Here is a 16,844-nt window from a genome sequence, read left to right as displayed (position 1 = left end):
AGAGCGGAAGTAGGTTTCTCTGGCTGGGCAGGGAGGCGGCAGAAGAGCAGCAGAAAGGAAACAAGAATGGAGGAAAGAATCGGTCTGAAAGGGCAGATGGGGTGGGAACAGTGGAGAAATGAGAAAAAACATCAGTATCAATGGGTTGAAAACTTCGTTTGGTTGACACACAGTTCATGAATGCTGCCAGCGGGGAATGAAGTCGGAAAAACACAGGGAGGCGAAGGTGAAGGAGATCACTTCCTGTATCAGGATCACTTCATCGAAGGTGATCGAAAGACACAGGAAGGTGGGGAAGAAAAAAAGAAAGAAAAAAAAAATCAGAACCTAGGACAAATCAGAAAAATAAATCCAGGTAAAGAAAGAAAGCAAAGGGTGAGAAGGGAGGAAGCCGCATCGTGTCCTCCCGTTAACAGGAGCCGCGCCGTTACTTGTTTCCCTTCCTTGACATTGAAATGTTCTGGTGAGTGGCCTCTCCTCCCTCCTGAAGGGAAGCTCCAGGCCTGGGTCCTAATCCTTATTCGTCCTCCATCTCCAGACGCCCTGGGCCAACGGTCGCTTTCCCCACATTGCCTAAGCCGCCCCCAGCGACAGTCGGCACTACTGATCCAAAGACGTGTGGACAGAAGCAAAGCATGACATCAAGAGAACAGCTCACTGACTCCAACAGACCTGCTAGCGAGCAGGGGGTCCAATGAGCTTCTTTACACTCACCTGAGGGAAGGAGAAGGGGGCTATGAAGACGGGAGGAGAGAGCGGAAGAAGGCTCTGGGCCCCCGGGGAGCCACACCAGCACCAGGAGGAAGTTGAGCTTTCCTTCCTGTAATGCTCTTCCTCCCCCAGCCCCCACCCACACTGACCCATCCGAAAGCCCACACACCAAACCCCACAACGGCCCCCGAGGGGTCAGTGTGCACACGGCTTCCTCAGCCCCTCATGATTAACCTGCGCCTCAACAGGGCCTGCATTTTCCCTTTCAAAATGGCGGCCAGTATGATTTCTCACTGTTGATTCTCTGCCCTCTCGTGAGCGCCGTGGGGGTGAGAGCAATCTTCTCACCGCTATATCCCTAGCACCCAGCACTAGGCCCAAATTCTGTAAATTATTCTTAAATGAGTAAATTACTCTTAAATGAGTCTTAAAAGATAAGTAAGTGTTATCACTTGAATTCCCTAAAATTCTGTAGTACCAAAACTTGGTGTGGCCAAAGTTGCTAACTATTCATGTTCTCCAGTCTCTGGGAACACAGCTGTATTAATTTCACAACCCCCTGCAATCAGATGCGGCATGGAACAAAGTTCTGGGCATCGGGTTGTGTGCACAAGTGACTGTGCCACTCCCAAGATGACCCATAAAAGTCCTCCTGAGATCGTCCATGCTCCTTCTTCCCCTTCCGGCCGGCTGGACTGAAGATGAACCCCTGGGCTAGAAGCTACGTATTGATACCTGGGACCCCATGTGGAAAAGAGCCACGTCTCCAGTCTGGTCACAAGAGAACCAAGCTTCTCCCATGTTTGAGCAACCGGCATCCAGGTCTACGTGCTACTGCAGTTGACCTAGCAGGCTCAGTGATACAGCGAGGTCACTACTAAAGTTAAGCTTTCCCAACCTGTACCAGGCAGCAACCACTTGTAACCTTCCTAAGGAGAACTAAAGGCCCTTCAGGGGACAGTGACATCTTTCCCGGCATGTTTGACTGAACAAAAGTGCTGTTTGCCCATCATCGTCAGGAGAAGACAGTAACTGAAGCTTTGCCTCGGGCTCGCCTGGACTTGGGCCACAGCCACCAAACAGGCCGGCGAATGGCAGGGACAGCAGGACACCTGGGCAGCCAGCAGGCCTGCCTCAGCTCCTCTCCGCAGTCCGGGTCGCGCCCCACGGGCTCTGGACAAACACCCCACTGCCTCCTCCAGAGCCCGGCTTCCTCATCTGTGCTTCCTTTGCACAAACATCCTGAAACGCCACCCAGCTGTTTCAGTGCCAACCGGGGAGAGGCTGCCAAAAGCTTTTTCCAAAAGCCACACCAGCCTCTATTCTGCCCCTGCAGAATAAAGCCTTCGGCAGAGCGGAGAGAGACCCCACCTCTGACACAAGTCACATCCCTGGGGCCAAGCCCTTCTTCTGTTTGACTCTCTCTGCTGTTCCCAGCGAACCCTGGAGACTTCAAAGGCAGCACCTCTCCCCCATGGACTCCGGCATTAAGGTAACCGACTTAACACTACAAGAGTTACTAGTGTGTACTGCATAGAATTGCTTGTTCAATCTGGGTCGAGGAAACTATTAAAAGGGTAAATTATTGACTAACTCTTTTCACTTTTCCTCATCGCCGATTTGTTTATTTCAAGAACTTCCTGATCCGGGGGTTCTTAACCTTCTCGTGACCACACACCCCTTTAAGAATACGATGAAATGCCTTTACTTGTTCACAGAAGATACACATGTCCACAATCACACGTGTGTTACGTATGATTTCGGTTACACACAGGAGGCCACGCTCACCCACTGGTCCTAGGTTCATGGATCCTCCAGGACAGAGGTCAGCAAACTTTCCCTCTAAAGGTAATAAATATTTTTGCCTTCCTGGGCCACATACAATCTCTGTCATTAATCTCTACTCAACTCTGCTGTTGTGGCGGGAAAACAGTCACGGTCGAGTGCCAACGGGATTTCATTTATTGGCATTGAAATCTGAATGTCGTGTAATTTGTACATATCACAAAATATTATTCCTCTTCTCGTTTTTTTTTCCCCCCAGACATTTAACAAATGAAAACCATTCTTCACTGGCAAAAACCAGTGCCAGACCATAGTCTGTCAACCCCTGCTGTAAGGCAAAGGTTCTGGAGGCAAAAATAGGACCTCTTTATTTTTACTAATTTCCGATGGAAATTTTACATTTCCTTCCATCACGAAGGCAGGCAACCAGTCTCATGAGTGTCACTGGTAAGTGTCACTCAGTCCCCAGCAGAAATCACAGGTATGTTCACACCACACTAGGGTGGTCACAGAGAACACAAAATACCGATCATGCCCATCACCAGTCTGAAATGACGCTCATTATTAGATCTACTGCCACATCTTACTATTTAAATGTGCTAATGGAGAAGCAAGCAGATGTGATTATATCACAAATTTGGTATTTCATATTTTGATACCTGTATTTATATATGCCTGATTTGCACTGTAAGCATATGTATTTTACTTTGTGGACTCAAAAAACAGAATTCTGAGCACCCGTCCAGAGCTTTCACCAGATACCAAAGAGGGCTACGGTGGAGAACGGCTAAGAGGGCCTGAGCAGGAAAAGCCATGGTGTCGCCTACCAGAGCATTCAAATCTTCGGTTTTGTGGATGAGCGTCCGTATCTCCTCCGGGTCACCGCTGAAGATTGCCTGGACCAGTGGGGGCTGCAAACACAGGAGAATTTGAATTAGAACTACAATGACACATATTTGATGGTATTCAGATGCAGACAGCTCTAAGATTGGTTCCCAGACAAAGATGAATACAGCTCAGACTCACCCTCACTAGAGGGCTAGTGGGGGAAATACTTGCATCAAGAAATAACCGTAACACAACTTGAAAGCCATAGCAGCCATCTCTAGCCTGGGGCTATGAGTACGACATAAAACTCAACCATAAATGAAGACACCCTTGAAGCACCCTTAAGTTTCCCATCAAGGAAATTCCCAGAGCTGCAGTTTTGAATGTACAGTCCCCATTGTTCCTGACTTCTCGTTCGACCCGTTGTACCCTGGTACCCCCAGACAATTCCATTTCTAGTGGATGGTAATAGCCAAGTCTCTGGCCTCCTGAACACTTCTTTGTCAATGTTTGGAAAGCCCTTGAAATCATTCTCAAACACTTCCCACAGCTTTAGCCAACACTAAAGGCACCGAGTGTTTCCGATGTCATGATATCCCACTATTTGCACAAAGTCAGTGGTATAATGGCGGGGCGGGGGTCATGAGGGGTCATGAGGGGAGACCAGGGAGCACTGCTATTGAACTCACCGACCTTACGCAAGACCCAGAAGAGACTGAAAGGATTTACAAAGCATGATGGAAACAAAGCTGAAAGAGAGACTAGCTCTGGGGCACCTGAATGGCTCAGTCGGTTAAGCATCTGCCTTTTGCTCAGGTCATGATCCCAGGGTCCTGGGTTTGAGCCCGCACTGGGCTCCCTGCTCAGTGGAGAGCCTGCGTCTCCCTCCCTCTCTGCCTGCAGCTCCCCTGCTGGTGCATTTGCTCTCTCTCGCTCTCTCTCTGTCAAATAAATAAATAAAAACGTAAAAAAGGAGAGAGAGAAACTAGCTCTGCTTGGAGGGTAGGTGGGGTGAGAAGAGCGTATCTAGAAAAGCTTCACGGAAGGCACTTGAACGAATGAGTGTAAGTATGCGAACAGGGTAGGAAAGCATTCTAGGCACAGGGATCAGGGTGTGCAAAGGTGAGGACATGCAAAAAAACCTGGTATCTTAGAAGCGCTGCTATCAACAGGTGACCAGAATGGGGTAAAAGAGGACAAGCTGTGGGCTCTGGGTTTGATGCTGGGCTCGCCCCATGTGGCAAAGAGCCCCGTTCAAAGCCAGCTCCACGGCCACCGGCTACATGCTGAGCCCCCCTCCCCTGTGCCGTCCGGGAGCAAGCATGGTCCTTGCTGTTCAAGCCGCTACAGGATTGCTGCTAGAAGAAATGAGAAGAGACGCAGGAAAACCCTCTGTAACCATACAACCCGACGCAAATAACAGATATATTTATTATGAAATGCTTAACACTGCTAATGTAGAATTTGACAATTGTTTTTTCAAACTTTAAAAACTTTGTCAGTTACACACACAACACACACTCACACCTTCTAGAAATACTTTACAATGGGTTCGATATTTTTTGTTTCGTTTTTTGCTTTGTTTTGTTTTGTTTTGTTTTTTGGTAGAGATAGAGTGCAAGGAGCAGAGGGAGAGAGAGAATCTTAAGCAGGCGCCACACCCAGGGCAGAGCCTGATGCCGGGCTCGATCTCATGACCCTGAGATCATGACCTGAGACAAAATCAAAAGTCAGACGCTCAACTGACCAAGCCACACAGGCACCCCCTTTACAGTAGTATTAGTCAGCAAGCAGATGACAGCAGTTTCCCAGATGTGTCTGACTGTAAGAATCACCTGAGATGCTTGTTAAAACAATGTTCCATCACCCCTTCCCTGGAGGTTCTGAGTTATCCTATCTGGGGCAGGTACTTGTGAATCTTTTTTTTTTTTTTTTTTAAGATTGTATTTATTTGACAGAGATCACAGGTAGGCAGAGAGGCAGGCAGAGAGAGAGGGGGAAGCAGGTTCCACACTAAGCAGAGAGCCCGATACAGGGCTTGATCCCAGGACCCTGGGATCATGACCCAAGCTGAAGGCAGAGGCTTCTAACCCACTGAGGCCCCCAGGCGCCCCTTGTGAATCTATTTTTAATAAACACTCACTTAACTCTTAGAACACTGGGCGAAGGTAAAACCATCAGCATCACCTGCCTCAGATGTGCCTTCCACATGAGAATCCCAGTCCTAATTGCGTCTATAAATTTTCTTTTCTCTTTTTTACTCTCCTGTGGCCTTTCTTACAGGTTCTGATGGTGTTTCTTGCTATTTGCGGGTACCAATGTAAGTACTTGTGAGTAAGTAAATATTTGTGGGTACAACGTAAGTAGACTATAGTAAGACTCCCTGAGGAAACACTGCATTAAAAATACTAAGTTGTGGGGGCGCCTGGGTGGCTCAGAGGGTTAAGCCTCTGCCTTCGGCGCAGGTCATGATCTCAGGGTCCTGGGATCGAGCCCCGCATCAGGCTCTCTACTCAGTGAGAGCCTGCTTCCTCCTCTCTCTCTCTGCCTGCCTCTCTGCCTACTTGTGATCTTTGTCTAACAAATAAATAAATAAAATCTTAAAAAAAAAAAAAAGTTATCATCACTAAATGTAAAACTTTAAAAAAAAAAAAACTAACTTGCAGGGGCATCTAGGTGGCTCAATTCCTTAAGCATCTGACTCTTAATTTTGGCTCAGGTCACGATCTCAGGGTCATGAGATCATGAGATCAAGGCTCTGTGCTAGGCATTGTACCTGCTTAAAAGTCTCTCTCACCCTCTCCCTCTGCCCTCTCTCTCTCTCTCTAAAGACAAATAAATGAAATAAAAAATAAAAATGTTAAGTTGCAGGTAATTTTTCAATACGTCAGGAATTTTTCTGCAGTTTTTCCCCCTGCCACAAAAGTTTCTAGCAAGTGGACAGATGTATCTTTCTTTTGTCCCACATACTCTCGGTTTTGCCTTCTTGCTAAGGTGTATGATTCAAAGAGTTTCTCAAATTGCCAACAGTTAAATAGCAGGAAAGAAGTCTCGAAAAGAAAGCAAGTTTTCTACTAGTTTGGTGTCAGCTTTTTGATCTGCCTAAAGACAAGAAGATCCTTCCACACACTTCTGACCACCTGCTAAAACCAAGTCTCTGGGTTATCTGCCCCATGGCAAGGACCATATTTCATTTAAAAAAACAAAAAATAAAACACAATAGAATCAGACATTAACTCAGGATTTTAACAACAACATGAAAACTTGTTTCTCTGTTCCATAATCCCCCATCTGCCTCACTCATGGCCAAATGCCCGCGTGTACTTTTCTGCCTTTTCGGACCTGAAAAGAAAACAACAAACCCAGCAGCCCTACGAGTTAGATGACAAGCAGGGCAGAGTCCGACGAGACTTTAGTGTAAAGTCAACAGTGATCAATTAACGATTGAGAAGAAACCCATCTCAATGGCTTACGCGTCCCTAGTTGGTCACTTCAAGGAAACACAGCTAGTTACAAAGCCTCTCGTCACTCACGAGTGTAAGGAATGCAAAAGATACGCCTGCCTTAGTCCTCCTGCTTCTCAAGAAAGACAAGGGTTCTCAGCTACGGCTGGAATGTTCCCAAGGAGAGACACCCGACAAAGCTGCCAGACCAGGAAGGCCAGCACAGCCTTGCGGCAGGGAGCACCCCAAGGACCTCCAAGCCCAGTCACTGAGCCCGTTTTGAATGGCATCATGGATGCACAGAATCCCAGCAGAAATGGTGTGCACGTGTGCCTGACACCTCTGCGCCTCGCTCTGCTAAAAGCGGCTTCACAGAGTATTGTCAACGCACAGAATTTCCAGCATCCACTGGGAAGAAGCAACTCTTTGAGTCCCGCAGTCACATCTGGACACACACACACCCACCTGTCCATGCATCTTCCCACACACATACACAACTGTATCGACACTCGTGCACGTAGACACCGAGATGCACATCGATTCACATCTAAATCCCTCACACTCTCTGAGGAAAAGAAAAGCGCCTGTTCTTCAAGGCCCAGAGTCTTGCTCGATGGAGCTCTCTGGCCCCGGGGGGGACGGGTCACCCCTGCGGCAACATCACTGTCTCCACGACTGTGAATCCAAGCGTCATGAGATTCCAAATCACGACTTCACAGGTACGTGCTTTGTTAGACAGATGTTGTGTGTTTGCTTAGATGTAATTCTTGAACTAAATTACTATGACTCCTTAGCAAGTAATATTTTAAAAAAAAACCAAAACACCACATTATGGGTGTTTCTTTTTTTTTCTTCACCCTCCCAAATAAAACATACCTAGAGAGCACTTTGGCATTCTTTTCTGTTGGGATTTTAATCCAATCTTGCTGCTTTGTTTTTCCCTAAGTAAATATTTACCCTGAGAATAAATATTTAGGGAAAAAAAGATACATCTAAATACTGCCTCTATTACATGATTTTAAGAAAGGGGGAATATTCTAATTACGATTTTCTTGCTCATAAGTGTCAAATACTTAAACTCTGATGACCATTAATTTGGAACCACTATATATATCACAGTGTTTGCCTTGACCTTGGTAAGGCTTAGAAACAGAGTCTCACCTGCAAAAAAACACAGTCCTAAGACTTGGTATGTACAGGTATTTCTTTCTGAAGTTTCATGCACTTCAACACTAGCATATACAAAATATTAGCGCTCTGCATGCGTTAGAGTGCAAAGTTGAATAAATACAAATTCACAACAAGGGTCAAATTTGGGAAAAGACAAACACCATCAGGGGACAAATACGGATCCCAGTACCGTGAAACCACTGGTATGTTATCAGAGCCTAAAAAACTGAAATTCTCAAGAGAGGTATGCAAGAAGTTCAGCATCAATTGCTAAAATTTCCTTAGCATGCTTAGCAAGTATAAACTGGAAATTATTGCCCTGTGCTGTGGATACTGGCACAGTCCCTCAAAGAGGTTCAGAGGGGAGAACAAACTTCCTAGATCTACTTGAGCACAGGCACAAATGGATTCAATATTCAGATGGGACCTGTCCTTGTCTTCCAACTCACCAACGATTAATACCCCACTGTCTCTTCCAGGGGTGTCGACGGCTGCCTTCTAGAGGTGACGATCTGCCAGGCTGATGGCACTAGATCCCTCTAAGACAGAAGTGCAGAGCAGAAAGGCCCCTTGAATTCAGCAGCCACTATCAATCATACAGCTAGTCTTGCCAAGACTAGGAACTGAAAACTCATCACCAAAGGCCCCGTTCTCTACCCACATCCCGTATCAGTCCCTCTGATGCAATATTATTTTATTTTATTGTCAGTCTTTGAAAAAAAATTGGGAAAATATCTGGTTTCTGAAAAATAAGACCCTGCATCAAATGTGTATTGATAGAGAATTCTTAAACTTTGAGGTAGAGTTACAACTCCACTAGGGGGAGCAAGATGGCTAACTTGTCACCTGGGAGATAAGAGTGACCGTCAGGTTATGTCATTAAGACAAGGAACCTGGAAGATCCACTTTGTCAAGACCTAAGAGAAGTCAAGCTTCTGAGAAAGTTCTTGGTAATAAGAATGTACGTACCCTCCCCCAAATAGCTTTTCTATTGATCCCCAAGGGTCCAGGTTTTTAGGAAATAAGAATAATGCAATCTAAAACTCAGGTGTTAAAGTCTCATTTCATCACTTAAAAAAACTCAATTCAACCAATCCTTTAACTCCACTTTTTTAAAAAAATGCTACTGGGGCATCATACAAGGCATTCGTTTAGGAGCAAAGCCCTTCGTGGGTTTCATGGAGAGCGCGCAGCTGGTTCAGAGGACCTACTCCATCTTGCAATGAGGTTGTGGGGTCCCCCGCCAAATCCCCTAATGAAATCACCCATTTGATTTTTGCTGAAACCTCAGATAGTGTACGTCACATTCCCCTTCTTGGAGCTGCATTCGCCTTACTAACACACTAGCTCTGGAAGATAAGCAGAGCGACAGAAGGTGCCGCCTAGTGTCTGTGTCCTAGGGTCAACGATAAGAAGCCCGAGAAGATGGTGCTCCAGCATTCTGATACAAATTCCTGGCATGCTGTTTGTCTTTTTTTTTGGTTAGACTGGGTAATTAAAGACTCCACATCTGAAAGAAAATATCTTGCATTCTAATCAGGAGTGGGTGTTGGGAATTAATCATTAGCCAAGAATAAAAAAATAATATTCTTAAACATCTGTCCATACTTGAGTATTCTGAGTACAGTGCACCATAAAAGCAAGATGGGAGCATGTTATTAGAAGCCAATGGTTGACGCAGTAATACTCTCACCATACGAAGCCATCAACTTCTATGAGCCGGCTGAAACACTTCATTAGGGAACAAGAGGTTTTGTAGGAAGGAGCACTTGCATTTGTACAAAAGGATAATAAAAATTTGTTCGAGTCACTAGATTTAATGGATAAAACTTGTTAACTCTCTTCATGTGGGTCCCGCTGTGTGACTTGTTGAAAGGATGCCATTAAGTGCTTCCTGAATATAGATCACTCTTTATTTGGGAAGAAGTTCACTCTATCACAGAAAGATACTGATGATCATAAAGGCAAAATCTGTTTCCCTTAAGAACAGTACAAAATACACTGAGTCCCCATAAACACATTTTTTTTAAATGTGGGACTACATACCCTGCTAACTAAATGTCTGAAACATTTTCAATTATTTGCAATTATTATTAAAAACAAAAGCCCTGCGGCGCCTGGGTGGCTCAGTGGGTTAAGCCTCTGCCTTCAGCTTAGGTCATGATCTCAGGGTCCTGAGATCGAGCCCTGCATCGGGCTCTCTGCTCAGCAGGGAGCCTTCTTCCCCCTCTCTCTCTGCCTGCCTCTCTGCCTACTTGGGATCTATCTGTCAAATAAATAAATTAAAAAGTCTTTAAAAACAGAACAAAAACAAAAGCACAAAGTTACAAGTATCAGTAATAGCCCCTACAGTTATCTACTAACTCTATACCTCTGAGAAGAGAACAACTATTTTTAGTCAGAAAATGAAAAAATTAATTATCTAACCTCTTCCAAAATGAAAATAGGATATGGAAGTGAAATGAAATAGGAGGAGGTATGGACCATGAGGCAGTTATTCTGGGACCAATGATCCAGTCTTTAAAACATTCATCCTTGGGGCGCCTGGGGGGCTCAGTCAGTTAAGCATGTACCTTTGGCTCAAGTCGTGATCCAAGGGTCCTGGGATCGAGCCCCATGTCTGTGTGAGGCTCCCTGCTCAGTGCTCAGTGGGGAGACTGATGCTCCCTCTCGCTCTCCCTCTGCAGCATCCCCTGCTTGCATGTACTGGCTTTCTCTCTCAGTCTCCCTCTCTCTCTCCCTCTCAGTCTCTCTCTCTCTGTCAAATAAATAAAATCTTAAAAAAATAAATGCATCCTTTGTTGCATTTCCTTTCCTGACACCCTCTGTGGCTATTTCTTTACCCTTTAATTCTGCTGCTTAGTGCCAACCCCCGAGGATAGCGCACCCAAGGCAAAAAGAAACCCAGGCACACCCACGTCACTACTGGTCCCCAGTCAGTCACCAAAGATTAAGTAAAAGGAAATGGAAGAACCGTACCAGTTAAATTGAAATCTAGAGGCAACGTGGACTTTTACAGACCTGAGATCTCACTCTCTTTTTCTTCCATAGCGGGGAGACGAACGAATGATGGCAGACTGGCCTGGAATTAAATCCCAGCCATACTTTCCTCATCTAGTAAGTGGGGCTGGTAGAGCCATTTCACAGGATGTTGAAGAAATGCCCTAATATATGCCGGCACCTCGTGTGCACTCAATGAAAAGAATAATTGTGTTGACTTGGAATCAAGACGCTCAAAGACTTTCACAGACAAGTGTGTTCATAGTCACGCTACAAAAGGAAAAATAAGGAGAGATTTTTTTTTCCAAAAAATTACAGAGCAAGTAAACTGGATTAGGATCCTAAGCCATTCAACATCACCTCTAGAGCAGAGAGGCCCATCATCCTGGGAGAGAAGATTTCACAGGCAAGAGAGCAAAAATCAACCTCAAAACTGTTGTACAACCTCTCTGGACTCAGCAGTCTAATCTACTGTACCAAAATAATAGCAAGTCACCTGAAAAACACATCATCTCTCTCTGACTGATCAAAGGGTGCCACATACTCACGTCAACTGGATGGGACATGAAATCATAATTTTACTCTTTACGGTTACCATAAAGGCAACCAGTTACACTTTTCTTTTATGATCTCTTGATGCTCATAAAGGAGATTGAGCCCCTGGTTGGAGCTGTGAGAAGGGAGTGGAATGATTTACCTGCTAGTGGCAAAGCTGAGACTAGAATTTAGTTTTCCTGATTCTCCTGGTTTGTTGCTTTCTTTCACATGTCATCTTAATATAATACAATACAATACAATAGAAGGAATAGATAACAAATATATGAAATTCAGCCTCAGTTTCAATGTACTTCCTGTGGAGAAATATTCTATATTCATGATTCGCTAAGGAAAGATTTTATACACACACACACACACATATATATATATATATACTTATATATTTTTATATATTTTATATATTTATATATACTCTATACATTTGTGTGTATATTTACACCTTATATAGGTGCATACATAGTGACTACATGTGGGGATTTCTAGATATAGTTACTCTCAACGAAGTAACTAACAGTAAGAAAATCTTGCCAAAAGATGCAAAACAAAGAGGTACAAAATATTTTAAAGTCAGGGCTCAGTGCGGGCTGGAGTGAGAACTGTGGAGAAGGTGGGTGTAAACCCAGATTTTGAAGAGTAGGACTGAGTAAATCTTTCATGTTGAGGAACAGCCAATGAAGAGGTTAGAAAAGTAAATAAAAGGGCGGAGAGAGGCCCGAGGAAGGAGTTTCAACCTCATCTTGCGGGCAAACAGGAACTGGGGTCTTGAGTAAGAGAACGCCACAGAGTTTTTGCAAACATTTAATCCCTGCACGATGTGCGCCCATCATCGGAGAAGAGAAGGAAGCCAGAGAACGCAGTTAGAAGATGACTGCCACAGCCCAGGGCAGCACAGGAAAGAACTCTCCGGTCTTCCCATATTTCAGGCTCTCTGATTGCTACTTACAGGGCCATGGTGGAAACAACAGTTACGCTTGTCAGCTCTTTGATGCCGCTCTATTCCTGGATGCAGGTTTGGCTCAGCATCTTGGCCACTTTCCTTCATTCTTTATATATAGCCCAAATCTCCTGCCCCCGAGACACCAATGTTTCCAGGTGAAACTGAGGTTACTTCCTTTAGTTCCTGGAACGCTTCCATTTTTCTCCCACAGAACCTCTGCTGAAGTCAGTTCTGTTTTGTCAGACTTGTCACTTGATCCCTGAATTTGAATCACAGCATTTCAAAAATAGGCCACATCCATAAAGAGAAAAGCAAAGCAAAACAAGGCAGGCATACTCTGCCAAATGCCATATTTTTATTGGGATCTGCTGCCAACTACCCACATATTTTTTCACTCTGTCTAGTTTCAAATGACTTGAGATCAAATCAAAACTTCAGCTAAGTTAATTAAATAGTGCTCAGGAGCTAACTTGTAAAGAAAATTAATTTAAACAAGAGCACAATGGATCTGAGAGGTTAGTTGAGAGACAACAATTAAATCAGTGTAATTTTAGTTAAAAAAAAAAAAAAGAACAATGCATTTCTACGAGAGTTTCCTGTTTTGAAAAACTGTTACAAAGGTTTTATTTCCTATCTTAATTTTGGTTACATTCTTTTGTATAACTGTATCTCATAGCACATCGAATTCGTGAAGTTTCAAATATGAAAGGTGATTTGATACGTTAACCAATATAAGCCATTTTAGTGATTTCTATGGGAAAAAATTATATAGTCAGATGATTTTCAGGGTAACACATGTATAAAGTGTAATTTCTTTGCTCAGAGACAGAAACTGGTTCTCAGTTTAGGATGTATCATACAACACAAGACAATTTTTTATTAATATCTGGTATGTATCTCCCTTCCCATAAAACAAGCAACAATAAAATTAATAGAAAATTATTTATTTCCACAGCAATATTTTATTATGATCTAGAGTAATTATAATTTTAGAGGAATATTAGAAATTGGAATGGAAGCAAAGCAATTTACAAATAACAACAACAACAAAATCAATGTGTAGAAATAAAAGGCATTTGCCAGGAAGCTGGCAACTTCTTGCTATATTTGAGAGGGATGGCCTCACCATATATGAAATACATAGATTAACTCAATCACATGAAGGCACTCATGATTCAGGCAAACTCCAAGTTGGGTCTGTCTGCAATTTGTTAGATCCTGGATTTTCTCAAAAGTCACTTTTTGCCCAACCACATCATTCCAAACCCCATGAGAACTTCCCCTTAAATTTCTGTTGCCTCCTTGTAGTGTTTTTTCTTTGAATTCTATATGCATTCCTGAGAAAGGGAGAGAGCAGTCACACTCTCCACGGGGAGCCAGTCGGGCATCAGGGAAATGTGTGAAACTGAGTCACCTTCCTGGCCCTGTGCTCAAACTACTCTCCAAAGCAGAGAGTTGACCATGACCTCTGTTAGTCTCTGCCTGAGAAGGACTGGAGGGTCCTCTTCTGCCTACAAAACCAGGAAGGTCACAAGGAATGCAAATCTATTAGGGATTCTCTCCATTTCCCAGTCCAATGTCTTGGCAAGGGCATTCAGTAACAGATGTCAAAGGGAAATGATAAGACAACAGGAAGAGAGGAGTCCAGAAGACTGAAAAATATTAGATAATAGAAAACAGGAAATTTTGCCAAAAAAAAAAAGGACGGTCACATATTTCCTTGCAGAAACACCAACACAGTTCATATTTCCTTTACTTTTCTACATAGCACCCTGCCAATAAGTTATGAAGGTTATGGATTTTCTTTTTTAAATTAATCTGGTGTATTTCAGGTAATACCCATATCCAATTTAATCCAGTAAAGACCAATTAAACCTAAGAAATCTACTAAGCTTAAGAAATTCGGACACTGAGATGGTACAGTCGGTCTCGCTGTTGAAGGCCTTACCAGGGTGTAGGAGGAAATACATGAGCACACGTGACTTGGGAGTAAGGTAAAGTGCAAAGAAGTACATTAAGAAGGAAGAGCGATCACATCTGGTCTCCTGGAAGATGTATAGTCTTTGAAGTGAATATTGAACACTAGAGAGGATTTAAACAGGTAGAAATGGAGAGAATGGGAAGTGGGTGGTCCTAGCAGAAGAATGTGAACAGATGCTAAGACTGAGCAGGCACAGAACAGTTCCATTCGGCTGGAGTACGAGACAAGCGAGGTAAGTTGAACAGCAGCCCTGGGTCATATTACAGAAGGCTTTGAATGCCAGGCTAAGAAACTGGGACTCTCTTCAGAGCACTGGGGAATCATGCATGGTTTTGGAGCAGGAGAGTGACCCACAAGGCATGCTTTGGAACTTTCTCTGGAAATGAATGATGAACTGGAAGACAGAGTGATGCTGTACGTTAAGTGATGTCAGCAACAGTCTAGGCGAGGCGTCTGGGGCGAGAGGCTCCTCCGAGGTGAGAGAAGTGTTCTGCTGGTGCTCAAGATGTGGGTCTAAAAGGTAGAGGAACTACAAGGGCGAGCCGCTCGGGCCCGGCTGCCTCTATTCAGAAAGACTCTCACCAGCTTCCTCCACGCAATGCCGGGCTCTGGGGAGCAGAGTCGCCCCGACCTTCAGCTGGGGCGCACCGGAAGTCCTGCAGTATCTGCTCTCTTGACTCTCCCCCTTATGCAAGCCCTCCCGTTGCCTACGCGGTTCTGCTCGGCTCGGGGACAGGAAGCTCCGGGCTCTGAAGTCAGTTGGCATCTTGCATCTGTGCAACCTGCTGCCACTCTCCCCGCCCCAACACAAAACCAGAGCCCCAAGGCTTTCGGTTCGGGCGCTCCCTTCCTTGTCTAGGTTTGGGTAAAAAGAAACTTTTTCTTCATGTCATGAAAAAAATAACTCAAGTATCATGCTATCTTTATTTCCTAATTCTTAAGTTTAGATAAGGGACAAAACTCACTTTTCCTCCCCAATCATACCAAGTTTGGAAAGTAGAAAGAAGTATTAGGGGGAAAGGGACTTTCTACGGCACAAGACCTCTACGCATTTCCTCTTCCTCTTCTATTCGCTGGGCTTTAACCTCTGTAGTTGTCCCACTGCAGCAACACAAAGACAAGTAAAGAGCAAAGTTAACCTCTCCTCCTACCAGGGTTCACAGCCTGCCGTCTAGCCCTCCGCACCTCTCCCCGCGCTCCTGCTGCTGCGCACAAACACAGACTGAGATGGAAGAGGTTACAAAAGTGGGACTTACTCTTTCCCTTTCTTGCTTTTTGTAAAAACAGTAATCTACTGAGGACATCCCCCAGTCGTTATGGGATTAACACCTTTCTTTTAATAGCTCTGTCATACTTCATAACATGGGCATAGCACAGGACATTTGAACATTCAGGCTGTTTCCAGTTTGTGCTGCAACAAACATGCCTCCGCCAGGATTTAGGCTGGCCGGGGCCTTTCACAGAGAAGTGCTGCCAGAGCCAAAGGCATTTTCTGAATACCTACTATACGCTATTTTTATATAATATACAAAAGAAATGCGTGACATAGTCCCTTCCTCAGAGAGCGCCAGATATAGCTGGGGAAACAAGCCGAACCCACCCAAAACAATCAACTGTGTCACACAGGACTGCACTGAGTCCGGTACACTTCACTCAAGTGGATGCCAGGGTGTCCCCAGCACAGTGACAGGCAGGCACATGGTCGCAGGTCCTGTGAGCCTTCTCTGATTCAGGAAAAGAGGAAACAAGAAGAGCCAAGAAGTCAGTGGTGTCTGTGGAAGAGAAAGGACCTGAACACGGCCTGGGAATGATTTAGATCAATGGACCCAAAAATTGTCTTTTGGAGTGACACACGAGCCATATATATGACTTGAGACACGTATGTGCTTGGGAGAATGACAACGAGCAGCTCCAAGTCACTGCATTTCCAAACAGCTTCTCCCACATTCTTCCCACCCCCAGCCAGCCTCCGCCCAAAGACATAAAAGAATCCCAAGTTTAAGTACCTCCCAGCAGCACACTAATGCACTACTTCCAGCCAGCACAAACTCAAACACACTCTCCAAACCGCGTCCCTCCCTGTCCTTCCCATGCCCTACCCCACGCCTGCCGACACACACACACACACACACACACACACACACTCGCACACTCACACGTACACACACACACCCCACCTTGTTCTGTGCCCTTGAAACAATAGCAGTCATTTACACTGTTCCTGTCCATCTGGAAAATAACATGAACAACATGGAAGAAAGTAATAACAAAGTTTAAGGGACTGTAATCCAACCAAACCCTGAGTTCTTTCAAGAATCGAAAACTCTGTTAAAAGCAGTGATTTTAAAAAAAAAAAAAAATGATAAAAAGACAAAAAAAGTGTTGTGACTGATAAACCAGCCAGTACAACGTTGGTCTTCCAGTCTACGTG

The 16,844-nt window shown here is 44.5% G+C and overlaps 1 protein-coding gene across 7 annotated transcripts in view; it reads right to left on the bottom strand.

The window, feature by feature from the left end:
• ANKRD44 (ankyrin repeat domain 44) overlaps nt 1–16,844 on the bottom strand; it is a 318,146-nt gene that overhangs the window by 198,430 nt on the left and 102,872 nt on the right. For all 7 annotated transcript variants that reach the window (XM_059168514.1, XM_059168518.1, XM_059168517.1 and 4 more), the window contains exon 2: nt 3,324–3,407. In XM_059168514.1, the coding sequence (XP_059024497.1) occupies nt 3,324–3,407 (84 nt within the window). The remainder of the gene's footprint in view (nt 1–3,323; nt 3,408–16,844) is intronic.

The sequence above is a fragment of the Mustela lutreola genome, chromosome 3 (assembly GCF_030435805.1).
Source record: "Mustela lutreola isolate mMusLut2 chromosome 3, mMusLut2.pri, whole genome shotgun sequence".
Classification (NCBI taxonomy): domain Eukaryota; kingdom Metazoa; phylum Chordata; class Mammalia; order Carnivora; family Mustelidae; genus Mustela; species Mustela lutreola.
Note: the sequence above shows the minus strand (reverse complement) of the source record. Positions and strands in the feature narration are given on the sequence as shown.